This window comes from Bacillus rossius, chromosome 1, assembly GCF_032445375.1.
Source record: "Bacillus rossius redtenbacheri isolate Brsri chromosome 1, Brsri_v3, whole genome shotgun sequence".
NCBI lineage: Eukaryota > Metazoa > Arthropoda > Insecta > Phasmatodea > Bacillidae > Bacillus > Bacillus rossius.
In genome coordinates, this window is record NC_086330.1 from 52724863 (window position 1) to 52742157 (window position 17295).

The 17295-nt window shown below is 35.5% G+C and overlaps 1 protein-coding gene across 5 annotated transcripts in view; it reads left to right on the forward strand.

The window, feature by feature from the left end:
• The window catches only part of LOC134536108 (rho guanine nucleotide exchange factor 7), an 80389-nt gene that overhangs the window by 15432 nt on the left and 47662 nt on the right, over nucleotides 1–17295 (forward strand). For all 5 annotated transcript variants that reach the window (XM_063375679.1, XM_063375671.1, XM_063375707.1 and 2 more), the window contains exons 4-8: nucleotides 2059–2239; nucleotides 3461–3679; nucleotides 7477–7675; nucleotides 11527–11748; nucleotides 15832–15910. In XM_063375679.1, the coding sequence (XP_063231749.1) occupies nucleotides 2059–2239; nucleotides 3461–3679; nucleotides 7477–7675; nucleotides 11527–11748; nucleotides 15832–15910 (900 nt within the window). The remainder of the gene's footprint in view (nucleotides 1–2058; nucleotides 2240–3460; nucleotides 3680–7476; nucleotides 7676–11526; nucleotides 11749–15831; nucleotides 15911–17295) is intronic.

Genomic DNA, 17295 nt, shown 5'->3' on the forward strand with positions numbered 1-17295 from the left:
TGGGCTGAACACAGGGTGATATATTGTCTGCGAGTTAAAGCAAAATTAATAGCGCTATATGACAGTGTGGTGGACATAGAGCACTGACACACAATTACTGTTTGTATGTGTATGATCTTTGATTTTTTTGTTTACCCATGGTGATTGGTTGAATGGTTTAGAAGTTGATGCACTGCAGCACCATGTAGCGTTGAGTTACAAAAAAAAATATGGAAAAACACATCGATGTGCCAACTTTCATGGCAATTGGTCAAACGGTGTCGGAGTTTATCATTTCATAAATACAAACCAACATTTGTTCAAAAAATGATATCCATCCTCTCCTCTGCAATCTATAAGCGGGTATTGTAGTGTTTCATACGAACGATAAGCTGAAGGTTATCACCATCACGCCATCGAATCACAATGTTGCGAGACACCAAATTCTCGTGAACAACTTCATTTAACGTCTGTGCATTGAAGCATCTTTGATGTTCGCCTGCTCATCTTTTATCTATTTAATTATACTTATATACTTATAATTTAACTAGTTAATTGTGTTCATGCAAGAGTTGTTGCAGTTACACAATAATCTCTCGATTTAGGGTATGACTTATGGCACAACGCTGATTGATTTCATCATCAGAATTTCCAAGGAAATAAATCTGAAGAAATTTGTCATCACCATTCACTGATGGCAACAATGCTCCTGCACGATGGTGAATTTGCCCTTGAATCTGTAAAATAGAAAACAAATACTTGATTTATGAGACTTGGTGAAACGTTGTGTGAGTGTTTGTGTATGTGATGTGTGATGCAGTTGGGTTGAAACCTCATTCTTCAATGATATTTGCCCCAAATGATGTCATTTGAAAGGAATTGTTGTAATTTTGTATATTCTGCAAGAAATGCTTAAATAGACATTCTTGGCCAGAAAGCAGTGATGCCAGTGGCTCTGGTGGTGGTGTTAATTGTGGTAATTTGACCTTTCCGCTCCCACAACAAATCCTGGTGGTTTATGTGGAAATCTCAAAGCATTGCAATGTTGACAAACAGTGCTCATTGTTCTGAAGTCGCCCAATACATCTGCGGCATAATTGACTGTTGGATCATATCTGAATGCCAAACGTCTATGTCGTAATGTCACGCTTGGCAGTCAGTTTTGTCACTGTTCCAAATTATTTTGTGTTTAGGCTCCAACTGAGCTAGTCGAACTTGACTCTGGAGTTATTCTGGAGTCCTAATGGATCGCGCTTGAGAAATTCTTATTCGATTTCTTCCAAATGGTGTCTAAGCTCTTCGTTAGTCTCTCATTTACTCAATGATTAGTAGTTGGCTTGCGTTGCGCGTATGTCGACCGATAATTTGATGCCTCACTGGTGGCATTAATATCAATTAACTACAAACTGAAATCAATTGAATGTTTTAATATGATAATTTTAACTTTTATGTTATGCTATGAAAACATGTTATGGTTTTGAATGTACCAAAGATATGATACCACTGATAAAACACTGAAATATTCAATGTGGAATTTGATGTATTTTAAGGTTATGTTATGAAAATATGTGATGGTTTTGAATGCACCAAAGATATGACAACCACTGATTAAACATTGAAATATTTAATGCGAAATTTGTTGTTGCTGTGAAAACCTGTGGCAGTAGAACTCTCAAACTGAATGAATTTTTCAGAATTTTCTGGTAGATTTTCCAAAAATTTTCTTTCATTCAAATCTTGTCTTGACAATTACAAACACAAAAAAAAAACATTGGTCGAGCAGTTCTGATGTGGTGATCTTTCATACATGCAGCAATAGATTTTTATGTATATATATGCGCAATGTTTTACATTTTACTCAGGTAATATTAAATTTAGTGCATGTCTGTGAAAAAAATATTTGTGACCGACCAAAATTACAAGGAAAGTATCGTGTTGAAATTTCAAAAGGAGCGCTTAAACAACAGTAATGACCTTGAGACAAGAAATTTAAAAAATTGCGATGTCTTTTGAGACTGAGCCTTAAGGTGTCAGTATTTGCTGAGGAGTTACGAGACAGTAAGTGTTCTCCCGCTGCAGATGCATCAAGCCCGGGAGGCAGCAAGACATCGCCCTCGAAGCTGCCCCCTGACCTGGTCGCGCAGCAGAGAGCATACCGCAACGTGGTGCTCAAGGACCTGATAGACTCGGAGAAGGCTCACGTCGCAGAGCTCCAGGGCCTTTTGAAGAACTTCCTCCATCCTCTCGAGAAGTCCGACATGTGCGTGGGCTTTGCTTGTGCCTTCAAGTCCTGCTGTGTCATCAGCGCAGCACACACAGGCCTATTTTAAACACACCATAGCTTGTACTTTATATTCTAAATATATTTTCATCTCCAAGTTGCACAAACACAGTAGTGAAAATTGATTCCTCAAGGGTTCTTAATTTATCGTTACAGTTTTATTAACTAGATTAAGACAAATTCTTGACAAATATTTGTTGTTTCTGTTATTTAATATATTTGATTTTACTTTGTATATTGGAAGCTGTCCATTCCTAATTATTTTCATACTACATATATATTTTGTAAATAAATTTACATACTCAGTTCCAATTATTATCTATTTTTCTGTTGGTACACAATGTAACAGGTTAATGTTTTTTTTTTTACTTTTTACCACTTGTATTTCTGATGACTGTTCACTAATAACTGTCAGACAGACCTAATTTAGGAACACTGATGCAGTATGCAAGTTGTTCAGCGTTCAGTTTACTCTTAGAAGTCCCATGCATCATCCTAAGTCTCTGTGCGTTTTTGTGTAATGTAACATCCAAACAAAATGTAGTTCATAAAGGACTAGAGAAGTCTCATTTGTTATGGGAAATGAATTAAAGTTTTATTTCGCTATGTGATCCTGCTTTGCAGGTTTAAGTCTGTTGTGGCGTTATTTTATAATTACCACAACATCCCTATAAATTTTTTGCTCTCTAGTCCTTGGTGTATATCTGTTAAGCATTCTAGCATCCCACTGCTGCGATGTGGGTTTGATATTTTAAGAAATAGTAATATTTAAAGATTTTAGAATATGGTAAACATGATGGATGCTGTCATTGAAATGAACATTTCTTTTGGGCTAATCCTAGTTTATAAAAGGCTAAATTGCAAAAAATTTCCAGTTGAGAGAGCTATCTCTTTCCATCACAAAGAAAGGTGATGTTTCGCACTGAGATTGCCTCTTCGGTGATTAATGCATGTCCCAAGAAAGAGATGAAATTTTAGGGGTGTTAAAAACTGTTAAGTTAAATAAAAAATTTATTTTTTTTTAATTTTGTGCATAGATGGTTTCGTAAAAATGAGATTTGCAATTCTGCTGAGGCTTCCACTTTCAAACTCTTGGAAACTGTCTTTGTGTTCATAGACGAAGGGTGTGACTAAGTTGCTTGAACCATGGCGAATGTCACAACCAACAAGGAGGGGTTGCTTTGCCCTGGTTTGCTGCAGTCTGACGAGGGAGGAGTACAGACAGCTGACGGGCAACATTGTCAAGATTGTGGAGGTCCACCAGCAGGTGTTGGCGTCCCTGGAGGAATGCAGCCAGCGACCGCCCCTGGAGCAGCGCGTAGGCAAGGTGTTCCTGACAGCCGCCCCACGCATCAAGCAGGCCCACCAGGCCTACTGCGCATCCCACCCCCGCGCAGTCTGCATCCTCGAGAAGTTCAAGTGAGTCAGCGCACAGTTATGAATCTACTCCATTATAAGAAATGCCTTTTTTGCGTCGCTTAACATTTTTTTAAATGCAATATCTATTGCCTAGATTTTATGGCTTTATGTTTTGACACATTTTATTGTTATCATTTTTACTTTGTGAAATATCATGCATTAATAGATAAAATTACTCATATATTAGTAACCAAAAATTGTGATATTCATATTTGGACTATTAAATCTTCCTAACTTTTTAAGTAGTGAGAAAAAAGTATATGCTTGATTGTGCATTTTAAGTTTATTTCTGGTGCCAACATATATTCATATTTAAATTTTTTTGTAACACTCTTCTTATTTCAGTATGCGATATTAAAAGTCCAAAGTCATTATACTTTTCCTTGTGATTTTTCTCTGTAATCCTGCAGCCATGTCTGTAGGGTATCAGCTTTAGACTGCTTTTATTTACTTTACTTTGAACAAACTGTATACAGAAAATAAATATTTTTTTTACATAGTACTTCAGATTTAATGCTTTTAAATAAAAGCTTAAACTAAAGATTTATGAAATGAACTCTGTATTTGAATTAAAAAAGGTAATTGAAGATAATTTTCTGCATTTTGTTTTTTGCCTTGCATTTTGATAAGCAGTGTATTGACTTCTATTTCAGTGTTTCGTCATGTATTAACTTCTCTTACGCTGTTATTTCTGTTTTATCGGTGTTCACCATGTAATCTTTCCTCTAGCTTTGTTCATTTGTGGCATAGCATAATTCCTTCCCCTGCTAGTAATAACACTTTAACTAAGAATGAGTTATGTTTTTTTAGGTTTTCTTAAGTAATAATTTTTGCATATGTATTATGAATAGGAATTTATGGTATTTTTTTCATGCTATATAAAATCTTAATGATTATTAATTTTGGTTAGATTTTGCCTAAAGTGAAATTTTTTTTTTTTTTAAATTTTTTTTCTGTTTGTTTGGTCACTTATAATCAACATGTGTATTAATTACATTTGTTACATTTTTAAGCATCTTCTGATGGTTTACAATGCATAAAGAAAGAATACGGGGGTGTGACACTTCAGCGCCATTAATTTTTTTTTATGCCTCAAATTAGTGTGTTGGGAATAAACAGCGCATATGCGCTTGACTGCGCAGCAATGGGCCAGAATGTTCACTGGGTCTCACTAGCCAATCAGAACGATCCAGGCTGTGGTGTGATGTGACTTGCCAGACTTTCATGGAATACAATATTTGCAGCACATATTTCCTATATGGTCGTGTACCTGGTTTCTGTATTGTGATTTACCTGTTCACCCACGGGGCTGCCTCCCTTTGTGTTCACTTTTGTAAGGGAAGGCAACTTCATTGTACAAATAGTTTTTGCTTGAATGTCGCAGCATGCAGTCACGTCGTCTGACTTGTGACTGGATAATTTAATGCCTTGTTGAGGCTAGGCAGAGTGCTTAACTTTTTTATATCCTTTTGAACTTTTTTTTAAACTCAAAATTTGACCCCAGGCTTTGGCCCAGGATTACTGTGGTCGGCCCCTCAGGACAATTCCTTGTAACTACGTACATTATTTAATAGGTTAAGTAAGCGACATAATTTTTTTTTATAAACGAGCAATGAGCTACAGTGATACAGAGAAGTCATTTGGCTATGTGCAAGTTGTGATCAGTGTTTTGTTGTGAAAAAAAAAAAAAAGGCTGTTCAAAAATTCTTTTATTTAAAAAAAAAATAGAAGAATAAAACTGCCTTACTTCATCCTAACTATGGTGAAATACCTAACCTCAAAGATCGATCTACAAGAGGGGACCAAAAAAAAAAAAAAAAAAAAAAAACAGGATTTTCGTTATAAAAATGTATTTATTTCCTTTTGTACAAAATTCCTTCAGAGTACTCTCCATTAGATGCGATGCACTTGTTAAGTCTTTTTTCCCACTGTTCGAAGCATCTCTGGTACTCTTCAACTTTGATATCCTCCAGTGCTCTTTGTGAAGCTGTTATTACAGCCTCCACATCATCAAAACGCTTCCCTTTTAGATTTTTCATCATTCTTGGGAACAGGAAAAAGTTGCACGGTGCTAGGTCTGGCAAATACGGAGGGTGGGGAATGACAGACCACCCCTGAGAGGCCAATAGCGGTGTTCACTCGTAAGGTCGTGTGTGCGGGTGGGGGGGGGCATTGTTGTGATGAAGGAACCATTCACCTGATCGCCAAAGTTCCGGGCGTTTTCTCCACACATCCTCTCGCGAATGTCTTAAAAATTACAAATAAAAGTGCTGGTTTAACAGTCTAGCAAGTGGAAACAAATTCCCAGTGCTCAATTCCAGGAACATCGTTATAACATTCAACCTCACTTGTCTTGCTTTTTTTGGTCAGGGGGAGTTGTAAGTTTTCCACTGGCTTGATGCTTGCTTGGTTTCTGGTGGGTCATACCCGTGACACCAACTCTCGTCACTTGTAATGACTTTGGTCAAAAAGTTTGGATCACTTTCAATCTCTTTTTCAAATCCTGGCTCAAAATCAATTGTAAGTTTTTTTGATCCTATTTGAGAAGGCGAGGAACAAATTTAGCAAACCGTCTCATTTGCAAATCCTCAGTCAAAATTCTCTGGCACAAGCTCCAACTCACTCCTGTCTGTTCTGAAATGTCGTTGATCGTGAAGCGATGATCCTTGTTGATTTTTTGGCGGATTTTTTCAACCTTCTCATCGTTTCGAAATGTTGAAGGGCGCGCAGAACGAGCATGGTCTTCAACACTCATCTCTTTACGTTTAAAGCGCCCAAACCATTTGAAAACTTGTGTGCGGCTCATAGCATTCTCCTTGAAAGCCTGTGGAAACATTTAATAAGCTTCCATTGCCGATTTTTCAAGCAGAAAACTCTTTGTGATTTTAAATCTGCCATAACGACTTTGCAGGCGGAACACGAGAACTGTAAGAGAAAAACAATACTATGATCAAACGTTAAACTACAAACTGACGCCGTCTGGGCAGCTGTTTAGTGAAGATATCTACTAACACTAACCACATCCAGCAGGAGAACTCTCTACTATGTCTACGAATGGCAGTGTGCTCTCTCTTTTTTTATTTATTTATTTATTTTTATTTTATTTTATCCCCCTCGTAGATAATCTGCAAAGTCACGGCATGTTAACATTGTTAACTTTTCAAGTGTATCATGAACTTGTTGCTATTCGGGTTTGCCATGGCAGGCCAATCTGTAATGTAACACAGTTTTCTCCCCAGTATTCTTGGTCTGTGTCATCATGTGTTATAAAATTGTGTGTAAGACATAGCTGTTAAGAGTCATTAAAAGAAAATGATGAATAAAACACAGATAATAAATCAACCCAAACATAATATTGTACACAGTTAAAACAATATTAGCTTAACAAACTGAAAACAAAATTGTTATAGAAACTTGTGTAAGTCTTTTATTTGAGAGTTTTAGAATGCCTAAAATTTTTTTTTTGGCTGATAAGTTCTTTCAGTAGCAATTTCCTTACTGTACAAATGTTTTTCAAATTTATTTTAGTATGTATGTTAAACTAAAATAAAAAGTTAGCAATTCTGCAGAATTATCTTATGCACATTATGGAAACAGTAAATGTTTTTGTGCCAAGGAATGTTGGAGCTTTTCTAATAGAAAATATTTTTTTGGGGTGTGTAACTGTTTTGAAATTTCTTGTTTTATCATCTAATGAGAAGTTTCTCTGTGGTAATAGATATTAAGTCCTTTTCCTAGTAGTAGTAGTTTTATTTTTTTATTCAAACAGATTTTGGTAAAGGGTTGTTGTTTTCTAGGGATGAGCTGAACACGTTCATGGAGTCGCAAGGTGCAGCAAGCCCGGGGCTTCTCGTGCTGACGACCGGGCTCAGCAAGCCGTTCAGGCGGCTGGAGAAGTACGCCGGCATGATGCAGGAGCTGGAAAGGCACGTGGAAGAGAACCACCCCGACCGAGGGGACACCCAGAGATCCGTCAGTGTCTACAAAGACATAGCGGTGAGTCGGACGGTCAAGCTGTCACCATTCAACGTAGTCTTGGGAATCGGTGCAGTGCCTGGCTGAAAGTGTGCCTTCCATGAGTATTTTCTCCCTAATTTTAAAAATATCTGCCGTTACTTAAACTGCTGTGGAGAAGAAACTCCCAAAGTTATCAGTTCTTGCCAGTGTTGCAAGGTGTACATAAATATTCATGCTAGTGACAATTTTTTTTTTGTTTATGGTGTAGTTATAGAGTTTCATTTCTGTTCTCTATCACATGGAAGTTCTGCATGTGTATTTTTTATAATTTTAATAACCTTTATGTTAATAAAAAAATATATTCCAATGTGTTTGTATCTACATATTACAATACTATTAGGTGTATATGCTACAGTCAAGGAAATAGATACTATTTTAAATGAATGTATAAATAAGTTTTTTATGCCTAAAAGAAACAGAATTTTTAAATAAAAATTATGGATGGGCCAATCAAGTCCTAAAATCGTCAAATACTGTATTATCAAATTCTTAGTATTCGAAGGATTAAATATTCAAGGGAAAAAATTCAAAGAAAAAATTGGAGGAAATAAAGTACGGTAAATTAAAAAATTCAACACTGATAATGATAACCTCTAAAGTTTATTAGATATTAGATTTTTTTTTCTTTATACCTATCATGTTACCATTCTTAAAGATATTGTACTTTTAACATGTAATATATTTATAAAATTATAATATGTATTGATTCTGGAAACTTAGTATGTGAAACAATCATTTAAAGGGTTGAATGTTTCAACACCATAGATCAATAGTTAACATTTTTAATTGCTTGTACATTATTTTATTTTGACCCTTGATACCTAGATTTGAATTGGAGGGGTATATTCAAATTAATTTTTGAATTAAAGATTTTATGTTCGAGAAAAATTGGGATTTCCCCATCACTAATAAAATTGTGATTTAAATACACAATCACTAGTTTTTATTATGAAACTCTTGTTTGTTGGTAGTATTCTGCTTATAAATGTACCTATATGTTTGAATATTCTCACAGTTGAACATGTATCTAGCATTTTCTCTTCAAAATATCAGATGCAGACTTAGACCCAGCTTTGTCTATGCTGTCAAAAATGATGTTTGAGGTCAACATAAAACAGCTTAGAGTGGTTTGCTACAATTATCATCACCATCATCATCATCATAGGCGTGCGCAGGACTTCAGTATTGGTGGTGCCAGATTACACAACACCTGTCATTCACAGACCCCGAGCCTAAAGTGGAGGGTCCGGGGGTCCTCCCCCGGAAAAATTTGGATTTGAAAGCGCAAAATGGTGCTATTTAAGGTGTTTCCGAACAAAAACATTAAATACACAGATGTAAAAATTTTGACATTTTTTATGACAAATTATGGCTTTCAACGTTATAATTACCAGGAAAACTACTAAACTATTTACAGTTTTAAGCTTTGTTGAGCCACAAAGTAAATTGCACAAATTGTTTGCACGGAATTCATGCTGGTGGCTTTGAAAAACCGTACTTACATGTTTTCTGAAGACGCCAAATAAATGCTAGAAAAAACATTCTCAAATGTTAAGTTTTAAAATCAACAAATCAAGGGAGTTTTTGTAACATACCATAAATATGTAAAATATTAAAATAATAAAAATACACAAATAAGAGTGGGCAAAATTTTTAACTTTTGGAATACAACAAAAATATTTTGTCGGCGACTGCATATAAGTCATTGAGTAAGCCTATCCTTTTAACTAACTAAACTCTCTCTTTTTTTAAATAAACCCTGGCGGACGGCGGCTAATATTCCATGCGCCTGCCGAGTGGAGTGAACAGTGGACACCGAGCACGCATTATATGTAATTCGAGGAGAACTAGAAGTATTTACATTTCAGAAGTTTCGTAGCCGCGGTCCGTGTGTACAACACAAGTAATTGCAACTGGCTTGTTTCCGTGTGTATAGTTGGTTCTATTGATAATTGATATACTGATAGTGTTATGAGCACATATCTGTAACTCAACACGATTGGAAAACATATTTTTTTGGAAATAATACGGATTTTTGTAAGTATGTATTATTTCTGCTTGTAAAAAACAAAATAACGTTAACCCTAATGGTGGTGCCAAGGCACCTGTGGCACCTACCGTGCGCACGCCTATGATCATCATCATCCATCATCATCATACATCATCCATAATACTCATCCATAATCCTCATCCATCATCATCCATAATCCTCATCTATCATCAATCATCCATAATCATCATCCATCAATCATAATCAATCATCATCCATCATCATCCATCATCACTCATTAATCATCAAGCATCAATCATCCATCATCATCCATCAATATCATCATCAATCAATCATCAATATCATCAATCATCATCATAAATCATCAATAATCAGCATCAATCATCATCATCCATCATCATCATCAATCACCATCATCAATCATCAGCAATCATCATCATCAACCATCATCAATCATCATCAATCATCATCAATCATCATCAATCATCACTGTCCTCCTGGAACAGCTTAGCTCAGCATCTTAACTGCATCATTTATGTTCACTTTAGTTCACTATTGTTTATGACTTCCTGAACCTGCCACAGGCATATGAAATGAGTCAGTTAACACTAAGGAATACATGACTATTGGAGGAGAAGGGTAAGACTGCAAATGGTGTTTGCTACAGGTTTCCTTCTGCTTCTCTGCACCGCAAAGTACATTCAGAATCACATTATTTTCGGGTAAATGCAGTAATATCCGTGCTATGTCATTGGGGTGATGATTGACATGCTTTAACTCTAATTTGTACTTTTCCGAGTGGTGTTGTGTTGAACAGCTGAGGCGTTTGCAAAAAATGGTTTAGTAATGTAATCAATAATACAGTACTTATAGTGTTAAACAAAGTTCTATTAAACAAATATCATTGTAGTTTCACCATCAAAAAATGATATACATATGATATACAATACAATGATATACATATGATATACATATTTTATTAAGGTATTTAGATATGTAAATTTGTTTAAAATAAATTAAAACATGTTTGCCCCATGTTTGTGATGCCATGCTCGGTCAGTGATATAAATGTCTTTGAAACGAGAATTAAGTTAAGGGAATCTTGCAACACTGGTTCTTGTGAGCCATAAGACTTGACCATAGACTAAATGTATGCTGTGGACTGATTCTTGTCTGCTGTGCTTGATGCTATTGTTAACTTACTATTTGCCACTTTAACTTTCAAAATGAAATGCTCTAAACATGAAAATAGTCATTTACTTTTTTCATTTATTTAAATTATAGAATTTAAAGTAGTTAATTTAATACAGAACATATTTAAATGAGCTATTATGAAGTACCAATCAATAATTGCGTCGGTACTCCGACAAACAAATTTATACAAGATTTTTAGCTTCCAAGCCATTCAGTGTTGGACATGGTAATTTTGTACAGAGCATCTTGCCATCGCTGTCTAAATTTATGTTAAGTCCAGTCAATTTTTGGTAGGCTGAATGAATTTAAAATCCTACAAATAATTTTAGGCGTACTGTATACAAATTTCTGAGAAGTATATCATAATAATTAATAATGAAACATTTCTTAAGTTCATTCATTCTTGTGTTTATGAGAAACATGAACCTGTACAGACCTTCAAATCATACTTAATGATGTATAACAAAAAGAGTGGTGTTCTGTAATGAAATGGTATAATAGAGTAGGTAACTATGTTTATTTTTATATCTGAACACATATTTGTGTTGAGTACCACGGGGGGGGGGGGGGGGCGTGCCTGGAAGTCTTGCAGGGTGCACCACTGGACTCTATGCCCTTGTTGCAGTCGGTGTGCTCGGCAACCCGCCGCCAGAAGGAGCTGGAGCTGGAGGTGCTGATGGGGGGAGTGAGGGGCTGGGAGGGGGAGGACCTCTCCACACTGGGCGAGATCGTGCACATGGGCTCGGTGGCAGTGGGGGCCGACCACCGCGACCGCTATCTCGTGCTCTTCCCGGCCACGCTGCTCATGCTGAGCGTCAGCCACCGCATGTCCGCCTTCATCTACGAGGTGAGGATTTAGAGTCCTGTGTCCCGGGGAGGGAGTGCTCTCCTTGTCCCCGCTGCTCGCCTGTTCACTAGGTTACAAATAGCGCTGGGCTATATGGATGAAAACCGATACTGATCCAATTACTGATACTTTTCTTTAACATATCCGATAACCGATACAAAAACAATTTGATACTTTTTGTAAATAATTACAGTATCGCAGAGCAAGTCTTCAGGAAATTCAATATTTTTAAGTAATAAGACAGTAAGTACCAGGGTATTTGGCGGATTACAAAAAAGTTTTTCTGCATAAAATTTGTCCATAGCAAAATACGTAATCATTATGCCCTTGACGAATTAACAAACACAAAAATCAAGTATAGCCTTAAATTACAGAGAAATTTAAATAAAAATTGCTTATGGAACAATAAACAGGTAAATAGAAAATATTGGCGTCACCTGAAAGAATAAAATTATTGTATTTTTTTCATGGGTATATGTTCTTTAAATATTGTTTGGTAATTGTTATATCGGAAATCCAGAAAATTAGTATCTATGTACTGATACTAAATACATCGGTACATCATTAGCATTCCATCAAAGCATTGCATTCTCTCACAGGTAAGAACAAAAACAGTAACCCTTTGTTCCCTGCTTGAACATGAACACCAAAGCACAAATATTGTTTTTATCAGCACAGTTTAGTTTTGATACCCTGAACAAGCCTTTTGAAAATTATAATGATTGTAAGTTTCAAAACCAATGTGATGTATTGTTATCTCAATACATACTAACACTGTCCTGGAAAGCCTGCAATATAAAACAATCTGAATCCTACAGATTTGCGCCCTTGACATGTAGGATACACAATGGTGTACAGCACCAGTAAGCAGTTGTGTGTGGTTGCATGACTATCCCAGAATCTCAGAATCTCAGAATCTCTGAACTCTGAAATATTATCCATACTAATATTATAAAGCTGAAGAGTTTGTTTGTTTGTTTGTTTGTTTGTTTGAACGCGCTAATCTCAGGAACCACTGGTCCGATTTGAAAAAATTCTTTCAGTGTTGGATAGTACATTTATCGAGGAAGGCTATAGGCTATATTATATTATCAATAACATTAGGGATCCTTACTAAAAGTCCAATTTAGAATCAAATGCATTGGAGGGGGTTAGATACAACATGCAGTACACGTACGAAGTGTGTGTTGACAATGCCGCAGGCGCTAGAAGTTTATTTCCTATGCCTATTAACATTGTTGCCACGCATTAGATGCCTTATCATTCTTAATTTTCCCATACAAGTAAAAAAACACCAGTGTGATGTTAACAGCGAAGCAATCAGTACCCTCATAAGAGTTCAATTAGTATTTTAAAATTTTAATACTTTTTATCACTTTAAAACGCAAACCTAAACTATTGTTTTTTTTTCCTCTCTCTGTGTTTAATTTGTTTTTTACTGCCCTTTTTTTCAAGTATATATATTTTACAGACTTAAAACTTCACAGTAATGTTCCTTATGTTACGCAGGATGACATTTTCCGAAAATTAGATCCCATGGGTGGTTTAAACCAGGCAACAGTGGGTACTTTGTCTGCATGAGAACAGGATTTTGCATTGTTCATGCCTTCTGCGTCTCCATGGCAACGGGCATCACGCTGCAGTGGCGTACCCACAAGGAGGGGCATGTATAATGAGCGGCGCAAGAGTGATCTGCCTGTAGACTGCTGTAGCGAAGTACTGGTACATTAGTTGTACATTGCGTGCACGAGTCGGGAAACCATCGGTGCTATTCATTTTCTCTCTGTTATATTATACAGCATTGTAATAAATTTTCACTGAATTTTTTTATTTACCATTACTGTAAATGGGAGATGTGGCTTAATTTTTTTCCATTACTATAGCCGTGCGAAGCCGGGTCGGGCAGCTAGTTGAGTTATACAGGGTGTTAGGTAGAAGGGTTAGGGGTTGAGGAGGTTGTTGGCTAGTTATTACTCATAGACCCCGTGTCCCAAGTGTCTCAGTAAAGGAGATTTGTTTATTTTGAACATGCTTTGCAATATAAACGTGTTTCTTGCCGTTGCTATGATACCTGAAGTGACTATTTGTTTTGGTTTACAGGTATAAAAACAATATTTACTAAATGGTTTCGTGTTTTGAACACTATTTAATGCATATTTAAAGATGTTGCCAAGTGAAAATTTGTATAATTTTGAGATCATTAAATCTCGTTTTCATTGATTTCCTGGACAGCGCCCTACGATAGGCCGAAGCTTTGGTAGTGCCTCAAACTGAGTGCCTGGTGCCAGGGATGATGGGAAATGGAACGTTTTGGTCTGGCTTGTGCAATGCAGCTTCCTATCAATACCTCCTGACGGAAGCATTAAAAGCACTGTAAATTTTGCATGTGCGGGCGTAACTAACATCTGTGTTGGTGCAGGGCAATGCATTTGACATTGTGCATGGAAAAGTTTTGTGCGATCTGCACATACAAACAGATTGTGTGTGTCAGTGTATATGGTCCAGCTATCTTGCATCCAGGTAGGCCATATTGAAAAGGTCGTTATAACACATTTTACTGATTCCCTGCAGTTTTCAGGCCATTTTCACAATTGTGTTTATATGAAAACTTGTTTGTTGTGTGGCCTAGACTTGAACCTGTTTAATTACAAACATTTCCATTGTTTTCCACAGCCTAATTTAAATAACACAAACATAAACAGTCAAACCGAGACAATCTAGGTCAGAAATCCTGAACAACATATTTTTATTGCTTTATCGCTCTGAGTTGGCCAAATTATATTTTGAAATTACCCTCAAAAATAACAATTAAAGAATTGACTTTACTTTGATAAATGTACTGAAAACGGTAATGACTTTTTTGTAGGTATTTTCCAATATATCTGTCAACTTTAAATATTTTTTCCCCCCTTCAACATTCTATTTATTTTTGGAATAGTATATTGGTGGTCTATTGTCTATAATATAATATATTTTTTAAATTTAATAATTTATTTTTGGTATTTCTATTCCCATTCATGTATGTTTTCATTGTATGTCAAACCCTATCCTATTCCTATAAAGTTACAGAAATAAAGTTTTTTTTTTATTTTGAAAGTTTTTTTTTCCCCCATTTATAATGAGAGTGATACATTTTTGCACATAGTAGCCAAGAATAAATAACAGTCCTGTGCTATTACAGATTGGAATTTCAAGTGTGTATTAGTACAGGAGTTGGATGTACAGGTTAGAGATGTGTGCCACAAAACTTTGACTCTTTGTTTTTTTTTGGTGACTGGATAAGGCTGAACTTAGCATAGGCCCCTAACAGGTGAGTATATAAATGCAGTGGCCTACATACAGCGGGTTCCACGCTGGAACCTCATGCTGGCAGATGGTGCTAGGTAAACAAGCATGTCAACTGCACGTGCGACGGCGTTGTCAGCGGGTTGGACAGGTGCAATGCAATGTATTGTGTTGAACACGTGCATGTATAAACTTGTTGCTAAAATAAACATGCAATTTGCCCGCTGACATACACGTTATATGCCACTGTTAAATAATATGCTATGTACATGTGGGTCACTTGGCTTTATTTCAGAGGGTAAGAGGCCATATGAATTTAAATAAATTATCATGGAGCTTTATAGCTTGTGTAAATATACTACCTTTTAATTTACTTAATCTTTAAATTAATATTGTAACAATTAGAATAGCACAAATAGCAAAATGAATTTTGACAAAAATTGAATGTAAACCAAGAATAACCTTGATGTTGATACTTCTTCTTAATGAAAGTTTTGATTTTGTGACGTGCATTTCGAACAATCATTGGACTTGTAAGTTACATAAAAATTCACATTGGATTTACTAACTATGCAGTTTATTACTTGTGGAGGTTATTTTCAGTGCACAATGTATCAGTGTGAAAGTATGGTGACTAAAGTTTTAATAAATGAACTGAACTGGATGCACCCACCAGTGATCAAGGCTTTTGCTTTCCGTGGTTTTCTTAGTTGATTTTACTCCATAGTAACATGCTTCTGCTGTAATTGCTGTATTGTAAATGGCTAATATTAATAATGACTTTATTTTTATTTTCAGGGTAAACTACCCCTGACTGGCATAAGTGTTGCAAAGCTGGATGATACAGACACTTATAAAAATGCTTTTGAAATTTCTGGTGAGTTACTTTCATCACAATAATAACATAGAGAGTATTTCTATACGTTAATAGTAGTTACAACCTTTATGTACTAAGAACAATGTTTTAAATGTTTAAATTTCAACCTTCTTATCAGTTCTTTTCTTATGCAATATATCTCTAGGGAAAGGTGTTTAAACATGTGTCATAAGGATTTATTAAATTCAACATTTCTTTTGTGTATTTTTCAATCTTGAAGATTATAAGTAAGAAGGAAGGTGGATTTCTAATGTCACTTCTTTTAACTATTTTATAGTATTAGCTGAAATGTAGATATATTATTTAGTATTGTCAGAATTCCCTTCCAGCAAAGGTTTATGTATTTAGTATCTTTCTAAGAAAAAATTGTCCTCTGACTCCAATTTCAAATTAAATATTAGAATTTTATTAATTTATTTTGATTCCTAGTTCATGAGACTCCATACCCTTCACTATAGTGCTTACCAATCTCCTCTTTATTAGTTATTATATATATTTTTTCCTATATGAGTATTTTTTTAAATTAGCTTAATGAAATTTTTAGAATACCACTGGGGATATTTAGAAACAGGTTTGGTGTAGAAGGAACCATATAACTGCTCATAATGAATGTTAAATAATTAACCATTGATTCCTTGTTTACCATTCAGTAAAACTTATCCCAAGGGCCCTATGTTTGAAAACTCAGCTTCCAGTCATATGTGAGCTCGACTAGAACGGTAAACTCATATACGAGACAACTCTGGGTAGAGTTGCTATGCTGGAACGAAAATTTTCTGTATATGATTTTACCACTCGTTTTATAGAAAATTATGTGGAATGAAGCTCGTGTATGCCAAAGAAATTTGGTGTTCATGTCATGGTAATCTGTTTTTCAGCTAGGCGAATGAGGAATGACTTTGAATTCTTGCATGTTTCCCCATGGTCATTGGTTGCAGGTTTTCTACCGTCATGTTATTAATTAAAACACTGTGTCTGTAATTATTATTCTTTTGCTGCAACAGAAATTGTAGAAATAATGATTCCACTTATGAAGTGTTTGAGGCCTACTTATTGTGATTATAAGCTTTTAAGTGCTTATGAGCTCTTTTCATTGTTATCTTTTTCAGGTTAGTACAGGTATGTAAACTTATGTTGTGAGTCTGTTATTTACATATTATTTATTTTAAAATCAGGATTCAACTTCAAAATGCAATTTACAGTAACACTCAAGCATTAGGATTATACCAATAAGTGAGATTATGTATTTAGCTTGTATAGTTATGTAGAAACACAAATAATTAGTATTAAGTTCACGCCTGGTATTTATATTCCAGTGGTGTGTATAATGGGTGTATTACCGGAAACAATTACAAATCAAATCCTACAAGAGTACAAAATAAATA